This window comes from Protomyctophum parallelum (genome assembly GCF_964188405.1).
Source record: "Protomyctophum parallelum genome assembly, chromosome: 6".
Classification (NCBI taxonomy): Eukaryota; Metazoa; Chordata; class Actinopteri; order Myctophiformes; family Myctophidae; genus Protomyctophum; species Protomyctophum parallelum.
In genome coordinates, this window is record NC_139701.1 from 31870142 (window position 1) to 31895141 (window position 25000).

Below are 25000 nucleotides of genomic sequence, written 5' to 3' on the forward strand. Positions count from 1 at the left end.
CCCCCCTGACCTTCCCCCAATCTAAATTTGACCGGCAGTCCGTTCTTCGAGTTATCGAGGAACGACAGAGAGCCAAAGTCTGCTCTCTACGCCTGTTATTTTAAATATTGAATTCTTAGAATTGTAGTTTTTGTTAGTTATTTTCTTTCGCTTGGTACTACTATGATGTGGTGCTGAATGGGGGGCGGTGAAGCCCCCTGGGATGAACACACACCTGACGACGACATGTCTAACGGTGATTGTCCTGGTTATCGTACTATCTCGCAGCACCTCAATGACCTGAAGAAGGAGAACTTCAGCCTGAAGCTGAGGATCTACTTCCTGGAGGAGAGGATCCAGCAGAAGTACGAGGAGAGTGGCGACAATGTGCACAAGAGGGTGAGCGAGAGAGTCTGCTATTGTGTGTTTGCATGCATGTATGCACAGTATTATATCCATGTATGTACAGTATGTTGCATTATGTTCCTTAGAGAGTGTGCGTACTGTATCTATATATATACTGTATATCATAAGTAAAAGAAAAAAGCCTTTTCCAAACTTTTGGAAAAAGAAGATGCCACTGACTGAGACATTGTGGCGTACAGTATGAATGCAACGCCTTGCAGCTGCACGTCAACACATGCTGTGTGCTTCACTTGTTAATCAAGGCTGTAGGTCTGTAAGGTAATCCTGACAGCAGGTCCCAGATCTGTTTCTGAGATCCCACGGCCAGTCATATAGCTCTGATTGTGCTATCAGAGGGCCACAGCGATGCTAGTGCTGATAATAAAATGCAAATAACCATAATATGTTTGTTAATACAATTGGCCAACCAGCATACAATATGATCAATTAATGTACGCTTGTTTAATGACATCAGCACATTTCACATTTTGTGTACAATACCTGATATTATGCAGAAATGATGGAGAGTGGAGACTAGTCAGGACTGACTGAGAAGGTTTAGTTTAGTTTAGTATAATTTATTCGCACAATAAAACAGTAAAAAAAAAAGGTAACATCAATAAAAGAGAAGTGTGTGCAGGTGAGAAAAGAAACCCAGGGAGGGCTTATATGTGGTTCTCACCAAAGATAATATACAAATAGTAAGGAGACAGCAGCAATAGTAAGGTGACAGCAGCTTTAGCAGCTGCTGTCTGGGCCGGCAAGCCAGCCAATTGGATTTCAGTAGACACTCCCCATCAGGCCATAGTACCTCTGGTGAAACTGCTCGTTGTCAGGTCATCAGGGACATCATCTTTGCGTCTATTTCTCCGACCGCAATGTATGCTCTTTCCAGTAAACAATCAAATGCACTCCAGTACGGCCTAAATGTGCTTTTGTTACGGCACTTGACCGCCAAGGCTATTCAGTTCACCACAATTTTCTCTAGTTCAAATGGCCAGTCAAGAGCATTCTTCTCCTGTCTTCATCTGAACATTAGCCCCTGGCAGACAACCAATGGCTACAGCCTGTCTATACCAGTACTAAATAAAGACACACTGATTTAATATCCTCCGTCCATATGAAGCTCATTAAACTCAGATTATTAGTGTGTGAATGATACAACCACACAAGTTGAATGATTGCCCTATGCTCTGTGTCATAAAGCTGGCAACATCATCTCTGTGTTAATGTCTTTGCCCTTTCTTGACTGACACCCCAGAAGCACAGACCATCTGTGTTGTGGTTATGATGTGTTTATTTTATCAATATTTACTCTCTGCTCTCATAGAACATAGAAACCTCGAGTTTCCTCGGTGACAGCACGGACATGACTGAATTATCTGGATTGTGTTTTATCACGATACCATTATCCATTTATTATATTAGCTTTTCTCTTGACACAGATATATTCTACAGTGCAGAAAGGGTATAGGCACTGTACTGCAAAATCGTACAGTAATTGGTTTGATTTGCAGTTACAGTTTTTGCAAAATTACGTAGCTTATTGTGCAAAACATAGTATTAAAATTATCCCACAAGCTCATTCTGAAAAAGAAAACATGCAGGACACCAATTGCATGTTTTTCAGATTGTTCTATCTGAAATAACTAGGTATAATGGGTAATAATAATAATAATAATAATAATAAAGGTCACCATCAGAGTATCTAGAGGGACTAACAACGTAGGTAATTAAAAACCCAATGACCTACATTATGTTTGCCCCAAACCCCCCCAGGCCTTGAATTATTGTACGCATGCATGCGCCAGTAGACTTGGTTGCATTACACATCAGTGTGCAGTGCACATGAAAGCATGTCAGCATGTCAGCGAACGTGCTTTACTATATAGTATATACACAGTGTACAGTATATACACATAAACATGAACCCCTCAAAGTTCACCAGTGAACCATTGCACAGTCATTCTAGTCTCACGGCACACATTATAACGTCAATCCGTCATCCCCACAGAGCAACAGCTAAACGTGAGCTGACAGATGCAGTTTTATCCTGCTTGTTGCTACCTTATACTCCAGTGCAGAATGTTAAAAGTGCTCGTGTTGCTGTGTGTAGGGGTGGGGGGGGGGGGGGGGGGGGAGAGACGACCAGCAGGTGTTCATACAGTATGCCACTCTTCTATTTATAGCCCAGAGATATGGGTCTCTGGCACGTGAAGGGTAGGAAACCCTCTGCTCTGTTTTCAGTATGACTTCTAGTCAGTGGCGGAAAGAGTACTCACATTTCTTACCTAAGTAAAATGATCAATACTGCAACGTAGAAACACTTTGAAAACACAAATAGCTGCACTCCCCTGTGGGGGTGTGGAACGTGTGTGTCGAATTTGAAGTCGGTGGGGCGAACGGTTCTCGAGTTACGTGGATTACAGACGTACAGACATACAAAGACTTGGTGCATTTATAGTTAGATGTACACCACTGCTTCTAGTGGTGCACAGTAACACACGCAAGGGAATAATAAGCAATAAAACCAACCAAAACAATCCCCTGTATTTAAAGAATAACTAACGTTAGGTTTCCTTTTTGAACAAGGATTTATACCTTGCAAATTTGTATACATATCACATATTACATACAGTGACATAACACCCCCTATACAGTACACTCTCTTTCCAGAACCAACTCTCATAAATACATATTACAGTAAGTCCAATTCTGATTATATGCATTTTATTATTGAGCTAATGAAACTCTATGCCTTTTTCTTTTGTTTTTAGAACATAGAGCTGAGGGTTGAGGTGGAGAGTCTGAAGAAAGACCTGCAGGAGAGACAGCAGCTTCTGGACGATGCTCTGTGAGTACTTTTCTCTGTCACCTCATACATAATCTGAGCTCCCAGAAGTTCTTTTCCCTACACATCTTCACAGCACATTGCTGTCATAAACCTTAGAACTTTCAAAAATAAATATTTAATGCATCAAGATATTTGAGGGGTGCAGCCACTCCAAGGAACAGCAATGTCTGTGTGTCCCTATGTCTGTTTAGAGTACCAACAGGTGACAAAGTGGCGCTGTTGAGCTTCACACTGTGCGCAGGTGCATGATGGGAAGCTGAGTTTTTAGCAGCCTTGTGGCACTGTTGAGCTTCACACTGTGCACAGCTGCATGATGGGAAGCTGAGTTTTTAGCAGCCATTACGTGATTTCGGGTGTGACAGTACAGTACAGTACAGTACAGTACAGTACAGTACAGTACAGTACAGTACAGTACAGTACAGTACAGTACAGTACAGTACAGTACAGGGACCCCACGGTAATTGTCATTTCTCGACCGTTTCGGACACGGGGTGGCTCGCCAGAACCGGCCCCCTGGGCGCGTTCCTGGGGATCTGGATGTTCCGGGGGCCCCCACACTGTAACTGTCATTTCTCGACAGTTTTTGATTTTATTTTTATTTTTTATGATCTTTTGGAGAAACCCAACACTACAGCACCGGACTGCAGACTGCTCTTCATACCGTATGTGTCCAAAGCAGATCCTGCACAGTAAAAAACAAAGTAAAAAATGGACCTGCAGGGACCTTTCAGAATTAAATTGTAACTCTGGATTTGCCTGTGCAGCTGCCCTCGGGGCCCTCAGCCTCTCAGCACACACTGTAGCCCACTGCCCTGCAGACTCACCTAGCTGTCAGAAAACAGCATAAACCCAGTGGAATGCCATGTAGGGAGCTACGACTGAAGTAGGCTTGTGGACATTTCTAGGATGTGAACAGGGGATATGAAAGGAGGTGAAGAAGGAAAGAGTGAAAGGGGGAGACCAGAGGAGAGAGGAGGCAGAGCCTTGCCTGTCGGGTTGGGGGGAGAATGATAATGGGAGAATGCAGAGAGGATACAGGAGGAACGAGACACGTGGTTTATTCTGAGTACAACACTATCTGAGCCCCGGCACCTGTTTATGTGTTTATCAGAATATGAGTCTCGTCTGCTGCACACTCACTGGCACTGCCTATGAATCTACGGCCCACAAGCTGCCTGCTGTGTCCACTTGAGTCAATCATCCAAACGAAAAAAATTAATCAAAGCACACATATTTGTAACCAAACAATTTATATAACAAGTATATCAATTTGAGAGAGAGAGCGAGTAAGAGATGGGATTTCATTTTGTCCATTAATTTGTCGGTTAATCTTGCACTGCTTAAGCCTTAATGCATAGAGCAGAGATTTAAGTCTGCATATGAAAAATGGCGAGAAAATCAACCTCCACCACAATCATATCCTCTGGCATGTTATTTGATTGATTATTATCTCAACTCGTGGAACTGGGCACAAGCTATTTACTTCACTTAATCAAGGCTGTGAACAGTTTTGGCAATAATTAGTTCAATTAATCAGTTTAGCACTTTGTCAAGACAATGAAAAGGGGCTGAAATGAAAGTGCTTGAAATGAACCTCCATATCCCCCCTCTCTCTCTCTTGGTCAAGCTGTTCCATAAATAAACTGCCTGACCACTGTTTATCATTAGAGTCATTAACAGAGGCTGGACTGATAGATGTGAGGTGGAAAAGCAGTCTCTCTTGAGTATGACCCTCTGGTTGGCTGTTTAGGCTGCAGTCCTTTAGGTGCTGAGTAAGGAGTAGTGACAGAGTTTCTTTACTATAATGACCCTTACTTTACTCCACACAGGAGGTCAAGATTACCCTTTTTTCAAGAGAGTTCGGGAAGGTTCAACCTACTTAAGTGTTTTGTTACTTGTTTGTTGATTTATTTACAGCAACAGATGACGAGGAATAACTGCAATATTTGCATTGTGTGAATTACCGGATTTCAAACGCATTTCTGTTTTGTATTGTGCAGCTTACTATCCCACAAAGATGGCATGAAATAAGAAGGGAAGAAAATTATGCCCCAGTGGTCACATGAAACTACATTCTAAATATATAAAATCTTTCTTGCTGAGTTGTCTATTGGTATCTATATCATAAGACACCAAAAATAGATCAGCTATGGGTAATTGACACCCTGACCCATCTAATAAGTTAGCTGGCAAAGTGACCTAGAGTAGAGGATCAATGTTTGTTGTTTGAAAGGAAATGAAATACAACCCATCTTTTCTTTTTTGAGTGGTGCAACCACTCCTATAGAAAGCTATATGTGTCCCTGGCTGGCTGTGTCCCTGGCTGTGTCCCTGGGTCCGAGCACGGAAATAGCATATTGTCACCACCAAGTGTCACTGTTGTTCAGCCTAACACACAGACACAGACACAGAGGCCAGGGAGGAGAGCTTGTACAGTACAGTACAGTACAGTACAGTACAGTACAGTACAGTACAGTACAGTACAGTACAGTACAGTACAGTACAGTACAGTACAGTACAGATGTGCTCATTTTTATAGAGATATTTGGCTAGTATTTTCACATTGTAATAATGTAATGTATAAATGTCATCCAATCGTTCTACGTATGTCTTACATATTTTATTTCACTTTATGCCTTTAGGTCCACGGCAGAGACCTTATCCAATCAGAATGAGGAGGAGTTGCAACATCGTTTGGCAGAGAGGCAGGAGGAGATCAGCCATATGCAAGAACTCTTGGAGACCAAAGTCCAGCTGTTGCAGGAGGTACACACACCCTGTACACACGCACACATGCATCACACATGTACACAATACATACTTAATATTTACATTACTTACTTACTTACTTACTTACTGTAGGAGGCCCAGCTAGCGCGGGCCGATGCTGAGAAGATGGCTTCACTGGCGGACTCAGAGTCTAAACGCTGCCTGGCGGTGGAGAGACAGATGGTGGAGAGGATGGAGGAGTGTGGAGGCTTGCTCAACCAACCAACCCTACTGGCCGAGAAAGACAGGTGGCTAACAACATGCACATGCTACTGAAGAAATTATCCTCATGCAAGACAAATCATTGTCACATTAAGACTTAATACAGTGCTTTACGTACAATCAACATCATGCAATGTGTGCTGCGTTTTTGTGGAGCTAATAAGTATCCCCCCCCCCCCCCCCCCTCTCTCTCTCTCTCTCTCAGGATGATCGAGGAATTGACTCAGGAGAAGAGTTCACTAGGCCTCCAGGTCGGGGAGCTTGAGGTTAAAGTTCATGGACTGTCCTCATCCCTCCAGAAGAAAGAAATGGAAGCTGAGGTATGTTTGGAAAATAATAATAACAATAAAACATACTGTATCTTTAATTGGCCTTAACTAGATTCTATCTATAGATTAATAAACAAGTGCACACAAACGCACGCACGCGTGTGCATGCCCGCACACACACACACACACACACACACACACACACACACACACACACACACACACACACACACACACACACACACACACACACACGCATGTAACTCTGAGTGTACAAATGTAACCAAATGGGCTTATTGAAATAACACTGTAGATTTGACTGTGTACTGTCACACATAGGTCTCCTTTCAAATCATAGACTTGTCCACACACACTATATGATACGTCTATGTGACACCTAGTCATGACTTATGGGACCCCAAGGTTCTGAGCTGCCTGGAACCAGTCATGCACGTGAGGCGCCAGTCTAACTGTACACACTGCCAGCTCACCAGCTAACCTCAGATAGGCCAAGTGGTTCACATATCTGACTGTATTTATAAACATAATGTGGGTCAGTGGAACCTTGGTACACACTCACCTCCCTGAAGATAAAACACACATGTTCTGACAAGGACAGTTTGGTGACTGTATACTTCGTTTTGAATGAGCGTTTACTTAGCTTGATTGTAACTGCACAAGACAAAATGTGAAATATATGCCTAGCTAGCTATACGCTTTGGGAAAGCTGGAAATGTTAGAGAAAACAGTCAAAAGTCCCCTTTTATGACTTGAATAAATGTGTGTTTTTGTTTTACTGTAATTACTTGCCTGTGTATAGTCAGTCATTGAAAACTTCTTAACCCTGCCATCCCACAGTTACTGCGGAGTGACCTGGGTCGGGAGAAACAACACATCCAGACAGAGATGCAGGTATGAGACATGACATTATGTGCAGTATATCAATTACAATATTGTATTAGTGTTATTAAACTTTTACACTTCTACGCTTATTTGGAATGAATGAATGCTTATGTTGTCTATTGTATATCATGGTAACTCGGTAATTAACTTCCACAGTAGAAAACCACTAGTTGCTGTAACTAACACAGGAGCTACAGCCATTGTTGAATGGACATGCAGTACTGGTGCTTCGCTGAAGCAAATTTGATTTGAAACACACTGGATTTTAGTTTATACACCTGCACCACATGACTTCAAAACATTCCCCTGTAGCCCTCTGTTTAGAACAGATTATGGACAGTTTATGGACGGATTGCTCCATCTAGTGGAACCAAATGCGCACTGCACATATGTAGTGAATCAGTGATACAGGCACATGCACATAATAATTAGTTGTGTCTTCTTGTCTTTGCGATTCTCCACTCTGTGTCTTTATCAGGGAAAGTGATGCAAGCCCTACATGTTTGGTCAGAAACACTAAATGCACAATATGTCAAAATATATATATGCAGGGGTCCTATTGTCTGGGAAATAATCACAACAACTGGGATATATTTACTTGTCCTCAAATCACCTCACTGCTCCGTTAGCAGCAGCTTGCATCATGCTGTGGCTAATGAAAGAATCCCGGTTATATGAATGCACTGGAGTGTTAGCCTGGTTAATAAACCAGACTAATATCGCACGGACCGCAGGATATTAGTCTGGGGAGGCTCAGCTTGGATTTCATTTCCAGGGGGGCGGGTTGAAACATTTTCTCTTTGACGCAATTGGTCAGAGCGACTGTCAGTCAAAGGTCTCAAGCATTGAAAGTCACTGTACCAAAGCCCGCCCATATTGCATACCGTGTCCCGATTGGCCGCCCCATTTCTCTGGTGTAGGAAATGGGCGTACAATTGAGCCTCTCCAGACCGTAATCCGCCGGCAGGCAATTTATTTTTGCCAACGGCTGATTCGGTCTGGTTTATTAACCAGGCTACTGGAGTGTGGTCTCACATGCGCGTACACACACACACACACACACACACACACACACACACACACACACACACACACACACACACACAACATACTGTCAAACCCATGATTGCCTCACTCCCCACTGACGTCTGCTGTTATTATAGTCACATCTCTGTCTGGCTGTTATACATAGAAACTGACTTCACAGAAGCCTGTGATGTTCTAGTTAGTACATAAGGCATTAGCTGTTCACTTGACACGCCAGCATATGAGACACCACAGAAGATGAAAATCACTGGAGACACACTCATCTTTCTCTTTCTGCCTCTTTTGCTTTCTCTCATGTCACCTCTCTGCTATTCCTGTCATTTGTGTGGAGAAATAAACAGAGTCTGACATGCAATCAAGTCGACAGTATTTGGTACTTCGACCTGATTAGGATTAATTGATATTTGATTGCGTGTCTCGTTAGTACCGATGGCTGTTATGGTGTTGTGTCTCCCCGGAGTCAGTTCTTTACTCCAGGGTGACAAATGTAGACACGGGGCTGAGAGAGAGAGAGAGAGAGAGAGAGAGAGAGAGAGAGAGAGAGAGAGAGAGAGAGAGAGAGAGAGAGAGAGAGAGAGAGAGAGAGAGAGAGAGAGAGAGAGAGAGAGAGAGAGAGAGAAACCTGGAGGGGTCTCTACATACACACACCCAGGGGAAAACAAACTACATCTCAACGTGGTTGTATCAACAAGTCAATGGCCAGAGACCAAAAATGAAGATTCATGTGTTTCTGAGCGTGTGGAAAAGGCTTGGCCTTCAGTGTCCATGCATCAAACCTCGCTTTGTAATGAAGGATGACTCGTTTTCAGCAGTCGTTTGAGAATCACTCAAACTGGTAATGGCGAAAACGACATGACCCTTTTTTTTCTTCTCTTAAGAATGTGGCTTTTGGTCCAGATGGTTGCATGCAACATCATGTGATTCACTGATTCTTTTTAACAACACAGTCCCCCCCAGTTTGTTTGAAATGCATGTGAAGCTAGGCCAGTCTGGCCAGATTAGGGGTGGGTGTCCATGGGAAATTCTTGCCCTGGGAAAAGCATGAACTCATTCTAGAAAGACAATGCAGTGAAATTAATGAGCCCTGATGTAGAAGAAGTGTGCCTGTTTTATTTCACGTTTGTTTGGCACATTTAGCCTATAGGGAAGTTAAGTGACTTACCCGGTATTGACATAAAAATTCTTAATATTCTACATGGACTTGTCTGTGTGGTTTGTGACACTGACATTGATATGAAGCCCCTGTTCTGTAGGGGTAGCCCTAGAATACAGTACATGAAATCAAATGTACAGTAGCCTATGTAGGCTAATAGATATTGCACGAATCAGAGCCTATTTGTCCTTGGACGATGCAAAAACGCTAATCCACGCCTTTGTTTTTTTCTCGGCTTGATTACTGCAATGCACTTTTTTCAGGACTGCCTAAGAAAACAACTGACAGATTACAACTTGTCCAAAATGCAGCAGCCAGAGTTTTAACTAGAACTAAGATGAGAGAACATATTACTCCAGCTTTGGCATCACTGCACTGGCTTCCGGTTGTTTTTAGGATTGATTTTAAAATAATTTTACTTGTCTATAAAGCTCTCAATGGTCTCGCACCTTCCTACCTACATGACTGCCTGCCTAAATATGTCCCAAACCGCCCCCTAAGGTCTTCCACTGCTGGCCTGCTCGCTTTGCCTAAAAAAATGGCAACAAAAAAATACGGGGAAGCAGCTTTTTGCTTCTACGGGCCGTCGGCATGGAACAAGCTCCCACTGTACCTTCGTCAGGCAGCCTCTGTAGACATTTTTAAAGCTCAGCTCAAGACCCACTTCTACAACATTGCTTTTAATTGATCTTTTATTTTTTATTTTTTGTTATTCATGTCCTCACTGTATTGCATTACTGCTTGTTTTTTAATGTCGTTGCCTTGCTTTTCTTTTATTCTCCATTGTTCTGTAAAGCACTTTGAGCTGCATTTCATGTCATGAAAGGTGCTTTACAAATAAAGTTTTATTATTATTATTATTATTATTATTATTATTATTATTATTATAGGCGGCGGCCTATATATGACAGGCCCACTGCAGACGTTTAGAGATTACACTAAATAATTAATTCACTGATTGAATAAAATACACACTGAATTTACTCGCTGGATCAAAGAATGTATATAGCCTTGATGTTCTAGAATAGGCTACAGCAGCAATAGCCTGAATAAAAAATCTGATTGTGGTGGGGGGTCAATTAATCCGAAATTAAAATAGTATTTTTCTTTTGACACGAGATTACATGCCTACATGGGCTGGGCATTTTGGACTGGGGGAAAAAATCCTATTCGAGCTAAAGTGTTTTCAGACGGACTGTCTCACACAGCCAGTACTCGGGGGAAGGGATTACCAACCCCCCTTTTGCAGAGGAATGGTAGACTCCAGGGTGGCTGCGCTTCTGTCAACGTTGCTGTGGCGTGTACTGTGTTTGGAATGCACGTTAGTTAAAGCCCGTGGCGTGGACATCTCTCCGTGTCCCTGTGCCCCATGCTGTTCTGATGAACTGAATACGCCGAGTCTCCGTCCGGGTCCGGTGAATATGTTATAGCCTAAAGGCGGAGATTATGTGGGAGATTTATTTATTTTTTGTCCGGCGATTCCGCGTTCGTGTCGGATTATAACGGCAATGCTGTTATCCTGTCTTCGACAATCAATGCTAGAACGTGCGATGTAACGTCGAGCTCGGATTTAACGGGACGTTGTTTTCCAGCGATATTGACAGTTATGTGAAAATTATTGATTGATAATGCTATTCGGTAGCATCGTAACGTTAAGGAATAGCTAGGCTAGGAGTGTGACACTTTATGGTTTCATATCCCTTATGCGTGGAAAAGATGCGCTTCTTCGATGAATTGACAATGAACACGTCGTAGACGATTCTGGCATGATTCTTTTGTTGAAAGAAGAATTGGACTCGGGACACTTCCATTCTAAGCAGGCTATTGTTATTTTTTTCGAACGATCAATAGCCACTGACAAGCAACATTTCCCTCAATATCAGTCTCCTCATTCCAAATATTCTGACTGCACTTGTTATCAGCCAAGGATATAAAAGTAACACACCTGCACAAAGCTTGTCAGAGAAGTACTGTGACATCGCATTCATCTCCTACTTGAGTGCCTATTTTTTTCTAATTTGTACCAAAATGAAGTCATTTTGTACGCGATATATATATATATTTTGTGACCAACGACCGCTCAACTAGACCACACTATAAAATATACTTCCATTGCAATAAAGTGGCCATTGTGTGATGCACGACGTCATCAAGATGAAGGAGGTGTGTCGAATCTGCGCCCGCGAACTTTGCGGCAACCAGCGCCGGTGGATCTTCCACCCCGCCTCCAAGCTCAACCTGCAGGTGCTGCTCTCCCACGCCCTGGGCCACGAGCTCACCCGAGACGGCCGTGGCGAGTTCGCCTGCTCCAAGTGTGCCTTCATGCTGGACCGCATGTACCGCTTCGACACGGTGATCGCCCGCGTGGAGGCCCTGTCTCTAGAGCGCCTGCACAAGCTGCTGTCGGAGAAGGACAGGCTGAGGCAGTGCATCGGGGGTCTTTACCGCAAGAATAACGCGGGGGACACCGATGTTCGTCTGGCCGGGTCCGACGCGGGAGCAGGGACTGAGGTGGCAGGTGAAGACTCTCCCGTGGTGGATCTGTCAGCCCTGCAGGATGCTAGATACACTGAGATGATCCAGGAAGATCTCACCTACTCTGTGTATGAGTCTTGGGCAGATCAGGAAGACCCGGCGGAAGACCCTCAGCCCCAAACCAACCCTCACCACCACCACCAGTGCCAAGGCTCAGAATCCCACTCGGGGCAGAAGTCAAGAAGCTGCAGGAGGTGCAGCACTCTCCGTGTGGCTGATTCTGACTATGAGGCGGTGTGTAAGGTTCCTCGTGGGGTCGGCCGAAGGAGTACCTCATGCGGACCCTCCACTCGCGATTCAACCACTGCCACGGGGACAGGGGACGCTCCCACAACCCCTCCGGTCATCTCGGTGTCCCCCTCGGCTGGGCTAGAACATGACGAGACACTGTGTGAGAGGTCAGCCCTCAGCCTGACATCATCTGCAGAATCACTGGACACCGCTGTGGACATGGCTTGCATTTCCACCACCCACAAAGACGTGGAGGAGGTTGAGCGAGAGCCAGCGGGTGAGAGCGGTCCAGAAGAGGTTCCACCAGGAAGGGAACAGCTGTGGAGCTCTCTCTGCGGGGTTGAGCAGCTACTCGGCCTGTTCAGGGGATGGGAGTACAGGCCCGTTAAGACACCACGGGGCAGTAAACTCCCTGTTCTCGTCAAAGCTAAACTGGAGCAAGGCCTCTCCCTGTCCCTACCCATCCTATTCAGGACTCCCTATGGAGGGATGGTGACCTGTGATCTCTACCCCCACCACCCTGTGCCAGAGGTAGTGACCCCCTCCGCTCAGCAGGAGCTGCACACACAGCTCGCGGAAATGGAGGAACAGTGGTTTGATGACTACGTACAATGTGGGGCTTTCCGCTTCCAGAAGGTAGCTAGCTAATAACCACAGCTAGCTGCAACCGGGGGTTCTTGTACCCCAGTGGGCTACATAATTATGATTATATGGCCATGTAGCTGTATCTAACTAGGAACCAGGCAGAATATTTAATAATTATACTGTAGGCCTAGCAGAAGTGATGTTTTGAAAAACATAACTTTGTAGAAGGAGAACAAAAAGCTATTCAACATTCATTCACAGAATGAATGAGGTCTAGTTTATTTTTTTTGGCTGTGTGGCTTACTTGCTTATCATATATTTCTTTCTCCAGCTCAGCACAGTTGCTTCCTTCATTACACTCAATAGGAAGCATAACCCCCCATCATCATTCTCTTAGCAACACTTCTATTGCCATGGTAACTGTTTCCAAGGTCTGCAGCAGTGCCTCTGTACACCACAGGCTCAGCTCAGACTGAGCTGGCTCCATAGCTTCCTTTTATCATGTTAATGGTTATCCTGAATGCCTGCCAGGCGTACAGCAAACATACACAAGGATAGTCTATTAAATGCCTGTGTGTTGGTCTATTATTTTGCAAAGGAAGTCTTGTGAAAGACTCTGTTATGCAACTGCGGACATTCGTAGCCAAGTCACTAATTTGTTGCCTTACGCTCATTTAAAACGGCTTAAGTGACGTAATGAATACTTGGGTACTTGGGGAATAGCATGGGTACATTCATTATTAGTGTGCCCTGAGTGCTGATCTTTCAGACTGCAGCTTGACTCGCATTTCGCAGGGCTTGGAACAGCATGTAGTTAACACGGTTCAGCTGGACTATGTGTCCTCTAAGGTTAATACGTTTACATTGCGTGTAGATGAAGTCATAGTTTAAACAGTCAACTTAATTTCTTTCATTCTTTCTCCCTCCTTTGCTTGCTTTTTCTAACTCCTCACACACATTCTTTGGGTCATAGCTCATATAAACTCAGCTGTCCCCACACTGATAATGAAGGGTTCCCTCGCGTTATGAATGGCTTATGCACACTATTAATAGAGGCACACTGGCAGAATATCAACTGCACACATCTGTAAAAACAAAAACAAGGAAGTCAACAAGCGTGCTGCCGTGGTAACGGGCACTTCCTCAGGAAGTGATCCAGCAGTAGATTGACATCACTTTCCACTCTCTGCTGACTACTCATGTAGCCACACTCAGTGGAGTGGACATGTGTTTAATGTCTGTCTACTCTAGTGCCTCCTACCCGTGCATAGTGTTGTCTAGTGTTTGTGTGTTGTGTATTAACCAATAACTGCTAGAATAATAAAAATATGTAGGGCTTAGTAAGTGGTTAATATACTGTACTGTACACTGTCTAGAGATCATGCAGATAATGGATGTATTAACGAGACTGTGTGTGTGTGCGTGTGTGTGTGTGTGTGTGTGTGTGTGTGTGTGTGTGTGTGTGTGTGTGTGTGTGTGTGTGTGTGTGTGTGTGTGTGTGTGTGTGTGTGTGTGTGTGTGTGTGTGTGTGTGTGTGTGTGTGTGTGTGTGTGTGTGTGTGTGTGTGTGTGTGTGTGTGGTAGAAGCACATTGAGGAACAGCAGGGTCAGTTGAGTCAGTATGAGAGTGCTGCAGGTCAGTGTGTGGGTGAACTCCAGAAGGTCCAGGATCAGGTCCACTCCTTGCAGACCAAGATCAGAGAGAGTGAATCCAGGAACCAGGTATCAATCACATGCCTCCACTTTCAACTCCATACAACCCACTTGAAATCTGATGCTACATTATTTTTGTCCCCCACACTCCACGGATGACAGAATGCTAAAAGGTGCGTGTGTGCATTATGTTAGAAGCTGCAGGTGCGTCTTGGAGAGATGGAGCTAGAGCTGAGGTCAGCTAGAGAGGAGGCCCAGCGACAGGAACGTAACATCCAGAACCTCTCTGATACCATCAACTCCAAGGAGACGGAGGTAAGGAGGGAGGAGAGGGGAGGATGGATGGATGAAGAGGAGGTATGTGGGGTAGGACAATTCACCTTTAGCTAAGCCCCACCCTCTCCCACTTAGACACTTCCACTTGGACACTTTCCAGCTGGGCTCATTCATTCCAATGTAAATATCATGGATTTTACACATTAATACTGGTTCATTTTCGGAACCAGACCTTCAAAATCACTTCCAAATCTGTCAACAAGGCCTGCCATGTGCGTGATATTTCTTTTTTAAAACAATGTTTTATCATAATATGATAAAACATTGTTTCATTATAGGAAAACTATTGGTGGAGAGGTTTGTCTAACCTATGTTATGCTTAGCTGTGATTGGACCATAGCAGTTTGAGGAGGGCCTTAGCTATAGGTCAATTGAAGGGAGGATGAAAGAGCACAAATGGATTGTAGAAAGCTGATAGAGGTACAGGGATGAAGAAATACATGTAGAGAAAATGATTATTGCATTAGGTTGTAGTGTGTATCCTGCCTCAGTTTCTGTGTGTGTGTGTGTGTGTGTGCGTGTGTGCGTGTGTGTGTGCGTGCGTGCGTGCGTCCGTCCGTCCGTCCTCAGGCTGCAGAGTTATTCAGCGTTATTGAGGATCAGAATAAGATGCTTTGCTCTCTCAAAGAACTGGCAAACAGGAACCAGCTGCAGCACCTACAGGTGAGTCTTTAACAACTGTCCTCATATTCACATAGTTATTACAGAGGTCATATTATGTACTGTTACTGTACAAACAGGACCTAGTCTCCCCATGGGGAACTACCTAAACGGAAGAGGTTGAAATCAAAACAAAATTTGGCACACAGTGATATTTCAAAGTGCCAGTGTTTGACAGTCAAGAGATTAAATTGATTAATTAAACCACAACGATTAAAATGTTGTGGTTGGAAGCCAGATAGCAAACAATACAAGATAGAGAAAATACAGCCTTTATCGTCTCTAGGTCTGGCCTCATGAGACCAGCAGTACACAAGCCCCACTGTCATCGGGCCACATACTCACTCTGGCACTCCTTTCTATTCCATCTCTGTCCTTCCTTGACCCCAACCCCCCCTAATCTGGCTCTCTATCCTGCCCAGGCTTCTGGAGCAGAAAGCATCCGAGGGCAAGGAGAGGTGCTGGGTCTCCAGGCCTCTCTCTTCCAGGCCCAGCTGGAGCTGCAGGCTGGTCAGCGGGCCCAGAGCCAGGCCACCAGAACACAGGAGGACCTGACCCGCGCCCTGCAACGCCTGGAGAATGATCTGGAGGTGGCACAGCAGCACCGGAGGGAGAGTGAGAGACACAACCAGGTTGGTGGGAGGAGGATTGTGTTCTCTTGCTTTTTGGTTGATGGTTTAACCGTAGTGGGATACAGTAGTTGAGGAAAGGTGTCCAGTAATTATATAGTGTGTGTACTTTTGTATTAAGTTCATCAGGTGTGTTTCAGGTCTTCAACATTGTAGCGGCAAAAACAATAAATTCCTTTGAGCGCTTGAGTCAAGACACGTTTTAATCTTCTCTGACTTACTGACAGTCTTACTGATGAACGTTTATAAAGTTGGATCGTCCTCTCCTTTGCAGGAGCTGCAGTCTGCTCTGGAGACAGCCCGCAGCGTGCTGCAGGACAGAGATGAACAGCTGAGAGACAAGGAGGGAGAAAGACTGATATTGGAGGAGGACACACAGAAGGCCATCCGAGACCTGAGGAGTTCACTGCAGAGCAAAGATCAACTGGTGCAGGTTTGTCACACAGAGCACACTACAGTATATACAACCATTACAAATGATACACAGACATGAACAACCTTCATACACAAGTTTGAATCATCATTGAAATCCATTTGTAAATTTAGCATTGATCACAGCGATATACCGTAAACACTGATTCAGATAAAATGGATCCCATGGGATGGGTTGACTAGCAGGAATAAACTGCAGTTTGATGGCATAAGACATAAGTGATGTTTGCAAATAATTAGAGAGAGAGACACACACACACACACACTCTCACTGTACTGTTTTCTCTATCAGGACTACTCAGAGTTGCTCGAACAGCAGCATGATCCGAAGGAGAAGAGAGACTCTCTGCTTCAGAAACTACGTCAACGCATCAAAGACAGAGACAAGGCCCTGGAGGTGCTCAACACACACACACACACACACACACACACACACACACACACACACACACACACACACACACACACACACACACTAGGTGAAATATAAAAACTGTCCTGTCCTCTCCTGTCCTGTGCCATGCTGTCCACAGCGATCGGTGGATGACAAGTTCCGCTGTGTGGAGGAGAAGGCGGAGGAGGGTCGTCGCCTGCAGCTGCTGCTTAGGGAGAAGGAGAGAGACCTGGAGAGACAACGCTGTGTCCTCAACAACAACGAGGAGACCATCACTGTGAGGACACACCTATACCATGCACACATACGCAGTCAACACACCAACTTTTATATCTACTGGCCTCTCACTCCTCTGGTCAACGGTCCACATCATCACTCAGCCGATTGAATCACACAGGTTTTTTTCATGATTCCAGTGGTTTAGTCTTTTGTTTATTCAGGTGTGTGTGTGTGTGTGTGTGTGTGTGTGTGTGTGTGTGTGTGTGTGTGTGTGTGTGTGTGTGTGTGTGTGTGTGTGTGTGTGTGTGTGTGTGTGTGTGTGTGTGTGTGTGTGTGTGTGTGTGTGTGTGTGTGTGTGTGTGTGTGTGTGTGTGTGTGTGTGTGTGTGTGTGTGTGTGTGTGTGTGCGATCAGAGCCTGGAGGTGCTGCTGCGTGGTAAGGCTCTGGAGTTGGAGCAGGTGGGTGAGGCGTGGAGGAGTGCACATCGGCTCCATCAGGACAGCGAGGAGAGACAGAGCCGCTGTCTCAGAGAGAGAGACGTGCTCATCAGCCAGCTGCAGACCGCTCTGCACACACGCACCAAGGAGACAGAGGTACAGTAACTGTACACACACTGTTGTGACACATCTTTCAGTTCAAACTTAAATTTGACAAAATATAAGTTTCAACTGAAAGCGATAGAGACTATTAATATTAGTAGTAGTATGACTAAATAAAACATATGATGTATTAATAATGGAATAAATCATCTATTTTAGCTTTTTGTCTCATGACGAAGTTTCTAAGTGGTTTTATACGATCTCCCCCGTGCAGGATCTGCGTGGCTCCCTGATGAGCCAACTCCAGACAGTACCCCGTGACGTCCTGGAGGAGCTGCGGGCTCGGCTCCAGCTCAAAGACCGCCTGTTCCAGGAGGTGCTGTCAGACCGCACCCGCCAGGCCCAGGAACACCAGGCGCAGGTCCAGGACCTTCTCAACACCATCGGTGCCAGGGACCAGTACATTCAGGTAGTGCACATGGAATGAACTGGAAGTGAATGGGCCTAACTGTGGGTAGTTGGAGGTACAAGATGTAAACTGTGCCTCACACGTGTTTACAGCTACCAGACCAACACGTAAGCAATGTAATTCTCCTCTTGCTGACTGTTGAAGTGCACACAGAGTGTGCGTGAAAATACTCAAGGTGTGACTATTTCTCAATTCTGACTCCAGTCCAAAGTGGCAGCCCAACACTTGACAACATGAACACTAGCATCCCTTCAGGTCAGGGTAAATAGGAGAGGACCAGCTATAGACTTTTGGAGGACCTTGGTCAACAATGTATATAGGTTTCAAGTGGTTAAAGACTTGACAAACACGTTCTGGCATCTTTTACACTGACCCTGACCACTGATTTGTTCTACTGTTCATGTACCACACAAGATTCCCTTTGGTGATATATATTTAAGTCCCAACCTGTGTGTCGTCCTCGGTCAGGACTCTGCTGGTCGGCTAAGTGAGGTGATGAACGAGCAGACGGGGAGGCTCCAGGAGCTTCGCAGACAGCTCACCTCTGGTCCCACCCAACCGGCAGGGCCCGGCTCAGGCTCTGTGCCCGGCTCAGGGTCCAGTGTGGAGCTCCAGGCCATGCAGGAGGATCTGACTCTGGCCCTGAAGAGGGAGAAGGAGGCCTGGGAGGAGAGCAGGAGTCAGGCCGCCAGTCTGGACGCTCTCACCAGGACACTTCATGTCAAACAAGACGTCATCAAGGTTAAAATGGCTGTGTGTGTGCGCGAGTGTGCGTGTGTGCAAACTGCTTCAGGAATATCTTTTGTAGTTTTGTACATGGCAGTGTTTAAAGACAAACAATTGTGTGTGTGTGTTCCCTGCAGGGCTTCCAGAGGCAGCTGGTGGAGCCGGCAGCCCTTCCGTTGGTGGAGAGTCTGACACAGGAGATCCAGGAGCTGAGGGAGAGGCTGCTCCAGCAGGGCCTGCAGGCCCCGGCCAGAGGCTCTGCCCTGGGCAGAGACGGGCTGAACCACAGGCTGCCTGAGTTTGGAGGTGGGCATCAGAGAAGCATGGGCCAGTATCTGTAATGACATGTGTTCCCCAGCAGGAGGTCTGGAGCATGCTGGTGGTCATTTCCAATGAATTTAACACGTGGGACTTTTTAAGTGTCAACAATTAACACAAACCTAACCTAACCTGGGCATCTGCTATGATAAAACACACACACACACACACACACACACACACACACACACACACACACACACACACACACACACACACACACTAAGATGGAGTGTGGTGGCGAGTTACTAATTCATATTTAACTCATGCTGTGCTAACTGGTGTGGGAGTGGCGGCAATTGTTTTGTTTCATTTGTTATTTATAAATCAGTGCAATTTTTTTATATTAATGACTTTGTGCAATCAATTTAATTGTTTATTGCTGTTGTGATCAAAAGATTATTTCCCTTGTAACTTAGGGATACCGTGTTTGTATTATGTGTAAAATGTGGCTATTTAATAGTTATACAGTATGTATGTGTGTGCCTTTGCAAGTACAGTACAGCAGCATTTACCGGTTTATTTGCTTTTCAATGACACAACTATAATGTTAAACTCCTGTTCAGCATTATAATGTAGAAATTAAATTTTTAATTTTATACTACTGATATAGTAATATAATATTATAGGAAACACCTAGGTGAATGCTTCACATTTATGCTTGAATTAACTTTATCTTGGATTTATAACATTTGCCTTAAAAAATTGAGCGTCAAGCTGAAACACGGTAAGTACAATTGGAGGGACAAGTCTTTTACTGAAATTGAGGAATGTCAAATGTACATTAAATGTGTTCACAATCTCCCTTTGTTTTGAACAACATGAACATTCCGGTCTGAATTAAATTCTAGCAGATCTACAAGCTTGTAGGTCTGCTATTTTTGAAAAATCGTTAAAATGTGGCGCAAATCATATACATATTTTGAGATGGGGGTCCGTAGCCCAATAGAGATCATTCTGGGGGTCCTTGACATGAAAAGGTTTGAGCACCACTGACATAGAAACATAGGTTTTTTTCTTTTTTTTATCGACCTCAGTCCAAAATGGGGTAAGCATTGCCATTGTGTGCTGCTGTGTGGCAAGAGTTGACATGGTTCAACTGCCTCTCTCTTTTCCCATCTGGAGATGGGACAATCCTTCTATATGGTGCACTTTTGTTCAGACTTAAACCAAGAAATTGGTCATCCAAGAAATTACTTATTTTCTATCTTAATTCACACCATGAAGCGTTGAATTTATGCAGAGTTTTTTGTTTTTGTCAATATTGTGACCGGCTGAGTCTCTTACTGACGGATGATGACCCGGTCATCAAATTTTAGCTCAGGAATGCAACACAAACTAAAGAATCTCCATGAATTTAAGGCTTCATGGGGTGTGTACATTCTGTATAGAGAATAAGTCCTTTTTGGGGTGAACTGCTCCTTTAAGGTTATTGCACACTGGGAGCGAATAAACAATACGAATATTCAAAATATTGGACATCAAATGATTAATCTGGAGATGCCTCGTTCATACAGGTTGATGCTTTTATTAAGGAAAAGGATAATTAATTACATTGCTTTATTGCCTCATATTTGCTCTCTGTGTGGATGTACACGACACAGCTGCAGTAAATGAATGCAAAGTAATCTCACAAAATAAACGCTCATGCTCTGTGTGTGTGTGTGTGTGTGTGTGTGTGTGTGTGTAAGGATCTTTAGACACACAAAGTACTTGAGTATTCATTGGTGGAGGTATAAATGTGACCACCTTGCTTGCTTGCCTGCGTGCATTGATACTAATCTGTATGAATGCATGTCTAAAGGACAAAAGATACACAATCACCTATAACTAACATACATACTATCTGTATGTAACAAACATGAGTCAAATAAGAGTATAAATGGTACATACACACACACACACACACACACACACACACACACATATATATATTATATATATATATATATATATATGCACACACAGTACAGTACAGTACAGTACAGTACAGTACAGTATTATTGCAGTTAATTTAAGGTGTCCTGGGGTAGTGCATATTGCCCCTAATCGTAATCTAACGGGACATCATAATCTGTTTAGAGATATCCCATCCTGCTGGTCTCCAGAGGCCTGTAAAGCCTGTATCACTGTCTTAAATGATAGGATTAAGAACCTGCAATCCAGATCTGGTGTATATAATATATCTCTACTAAAAATATATTTTCTGAGTGTTTCTGCAAGACCAAATTGATATGATTAGGAATGGCATTCCTGATTTTTACCTTAGAATATACAGTATGTGGTGTTCATTCCTGGTTTTTCTTTTCCAGTTTATTGAGGTTTTACACCAGCTGCACACACATCCTTACTGACCTGTGAAATACAAGTTTAAGGCCACTCTGGTGTTATACTTGCTTTGCAAACGCATTCATGTATTCCATGGCATTACTGCAAAGTACACTTATTATTCAGTGGTTAGAAGGTCATTTCCCCATAAAGGATCACATGACAGTACTAGAACTGTGGCATATGGTGGAAGTGATCAGGGTTGATCATACCATAGTCTCTCAAGCCAGACTACTCTTCCACAATCTTAGGCAGACGCATTTCAAAATTGTCGGGTGTATGTACATGTACAGTATGTCTTGAAACTTCCAGGTCCTAATTGTAAATTCTGATCAGAGCAATATCAAGCTATGTACAGAGAGGAGGAACAAAATATTTCTCTCTTGCTACAGAGACATAAGCCTCTATTGAGGATATGCCATTTACATGCTGTGTTGACACACAGTACTAAAACAATTATTGAGTTGCACAAGGTCACAAATGTAACCATGATAAATAAATCTGCCTGAATAACAAATGATAACGATTTCAGTGGAACTGATCATTGGTTGTTGTGTGCACGCATACCGCACATGTTTCATGTCTATTCTCATGATGATTCTCATGTTATTTCCCCAGACCAATGCTCAGAAGATGATGATGATGATGATGATGACGATGATGATGAGTATGATGACAGCATCGATGAAGAAGAGTCCAAACTGACTGCCCAGTCACTGGCCGTCATGAAGGTACTATATCACAGCCACCATTTTAGTATTCAGAGCATGTTGCATGGACATCCGTGTCAGTATTCATAAAGCTGAGGATCACAGCACTGCTGTGTACCCCCATAACAGGCTTGTGCTTACTGATGTGGCCTCTGGGCTACAATTGATTGCAGCACAGAGAGACAGGCACTCGGCCAGCATACATAATGTTATCATGAATAATGTTAATGACCTTGGATCACTGTTTGCATGTAATGTGAGGATAATATTAACCATATTCTAAGCCTGTGCGGGGGTACATAGCATTAAAATTTACATTTCACAGCATGGAGAAAACTTTCTTTGTGAGTGAGTGTAGCTACATCAAAAATACTTTCTGTCTCCCTGTCTGTGGGTAGAGCTCGGTAACATCCCAGGAGGGCTATGAGGCTCTGGGGCTGGTGGATGTCAGACAGCTGGTGGAGCAGAAGAAGGCTGTGGAGAGACAGCTGGGAGAGCTCAAGGCTCAGCTGGAGAAGGCCGGCTTCTCCTCCCTTTCACAGATGAGGTGAGATGGCCTGCTCTCTTTACCTAATGTATATTTAAAGGAATTGTTAACTCACAAGTTACAATTCTGACATCATCTACTCTGCATAATGCCAGTTGAAAAATGGATCAACCGCGTTCTGCTCGACGATTTACGATACGAGAATGCAAAGCCTCCTTCACATATTTACCCTTCACAAAGTTCACATGGAGATTGTGGGCAATTATGAGACAATGAGACATAAGCTCCTTTCAGACGGGCAGCGACTGACGCGGCTAGTAATTGGTTTTCAATGAGAGGCCTGCGTTTTGTGTTGTCGCTCATGTCCCTCATGAGCAGACCTGAAGCAGACCTGTTGTTGATCCAGGCGACAACGTCTGTGTCACACGCTGCCCATCTGAAAGGACATTGAGACTGTCTTTTGTGCCGATAGCCATGAAGATTTAAATGATGGTCGTTCTGCTTGTTCAATGGTGTAACTATACTAAAGTGCATTTCAGTAAGGGCAGTATCTGATATGGTTACTGTGTGTATTCTTATTACATATTTTTTCTAGCATAACACAAACCTTGCTGAGCGTCATGTATACTGTTGTACATTTTGTTCATTATTGATGTATTTACCCCGCTGTATCTACAGTACTTTTTGTACCTGTAACTGTATCTTAACTGCTGTGCTGCCTTTTGTGACTGAATTGCCCTGGTGGGATCATTAAGGGTTTGTCATCATTAAAGGCTTATTCCTATGCTCTACACCCCCCAAACACAAAGAGCTCTGCAAGGCCTGCCTGTGTGCAAGCATGCACGTTTTTGGCAGCTGTGGTGAATTTTGTGTGTGGAAAGCCAAGCACCATTCTCCAGCTCTTAATTTGTATACACTCTGTAAACGAATAGGGTAGAACAGCAGTGTCGGACTCGTAACATTGTTTTTGTGCCCGATTCTCTCTCTAACGCACCCTCTCGGCACCCTCTTTCTCTCTGTGCCACAGGAAAGCCCTCTTCGGTCTGCGTGTGGAGAACGATGGCCTACGGCACCAACCGACTGCACGGCTGCATCCTGACGCCCCGGAGCAGTGTGAAGAACAGAACTTGTTCGAGGACGAAGATGGGGCTGATGAAGAGTTGGATGTAACTATCGAGGAGGGGGAGGAGGAGGAAGGCTCTGAGCAGTGGGATGCCTGGGATGGTTGTGAGCTCCGTCTTCCCAAGCCCCAGATGAGAGATAGCCTGGGGAAGAGGAGAGGAACCAGGCCGCTGTCTCTGGACCTGGGGGCCCTGCTCTCCCACTCCCAGGTAACAAGACCCTGGCAACTGTTGAAGTGAAAGATAGGGGGCGTCCACTTTTGTGTATTTTTTTTTAATCAAATGTTCAATCTTAATTTCTTCCTGTGAAACAAGAACGTACATGGGCAGGTACTACTCTGTTGAAGAAAAAAACAAATACTAACTTATAGTGTACCGAGTTGTGAAATATCTTTTTTCTGAAGCTAAACAGTACCATGAATGACAACTTAATTCAGTAGTGGCTTGTAGTTAATGGATAATAATGCAAAGATGGCTTGATGAAACTTGTTTTACAAGTTTTGGCTATTGTTAATCAAGAACCTCCCAATTCCATCCAAATTACATCATCATTTCCCCCAAGGCCTTCTGAAAGGCACAAATAATCTCCCAACAAACAAATTCTCAATCAAAATGAGGTTCATTTTCATGCAACGAGACAATAAAATAAATACTTTAACTCACTCAAGAACCAGAAAAAGAAAATCCCACCTGTGGGTGGGTCCTTGTGTGGTCCCCGGAACGAACGTGCCCAGGGCTCGTACTGTAGTGTACTCTGTGCCACTGACTGTACGTCGTGCTTACTCTACTGGCCATACATACATACATACACACACACATAGCTGCGTAATGGAGCGGAGGCACCGCTCAAAAAGGAATGTAAAGGAATGTCACACATGGGCTTGACGGCCCGGGTATCGGAGGAGACCTGAGGCTTTCTTCACCCTCCCAATGACTGATTGTGGGGGTTAGCAGAGATGGAGTACTTGTAGAGAGGCTGGGGAATTGGGAATTGGCTATACTAAATTGGGGAGAAAATATTTTTCGTT

The 25000-nt window shown here is 44.2% G+C and overlaps 1 protein-coding gene across 1 annotated transcript in view; it reads left to right on the forward strand.

Moving 5' to 3' along the window:
* pde4dip (phosphodiesterase 4D interacting protein) overlaps nt 1-25000 on the forward strand; it is a 91428-nt gene that overhangs the window by 41563 nt on the left and 24865 nt on the right. The window contains exons 4-23 of the mRNA XM_083767895.1: nt 268-378; nt 3162-3238; nt 5881-6004; nt 6101-6255; nt 6435-6549; nt 7357-7410; nt 14536-14673; nt 14800-14919; nt 15511-15603; nt 16023-16232; nt 16504-16662; nt 16954-17058; nt 17195-17332; nt 17688-17867; nt 18088-18282; nt 18751-19023; nt 19146-19314; nt 22273-22385; nt 22763-22911; nt 23879-24182. Coding sequence (XP_083624021.1) covers nt 268-378; nt 3162-3238; nt 5881-6004; nt 6101-6255; nt 6435-6549; nt 7357-7410; nt 14536-14673; nt 14800-14919; nt 15511-15603; nt 16023-16232; nt 16504-16662; nt 16954-17058; nt 17195-17332; nt 17688-17867; nt 18088-18282; nt 18751-19023; nt 19146-19314; nt 22273-22385; nt 22763-22911; nt 23879-24182 — 2982 coding nt within the window. The remainder of the gene's footprint in view (nt 1-267; nt 379-3161; nt 3239-5880; nt 6005-6100; nt 6256-6434; nt 6550-7356; nt 7411-14535; nt 14674-14799; nt 14920-15510; nt 15604-16022; nt 16233-16503; nt 16663-16953; nt 17059-17194; nt 17333-17687; nt 17868-18087; nt 18283-18750; nt 19024-19145; nt 19315-22272; nt 22386-22762; nt 22912-23878; nt 24183-25000) is intronic.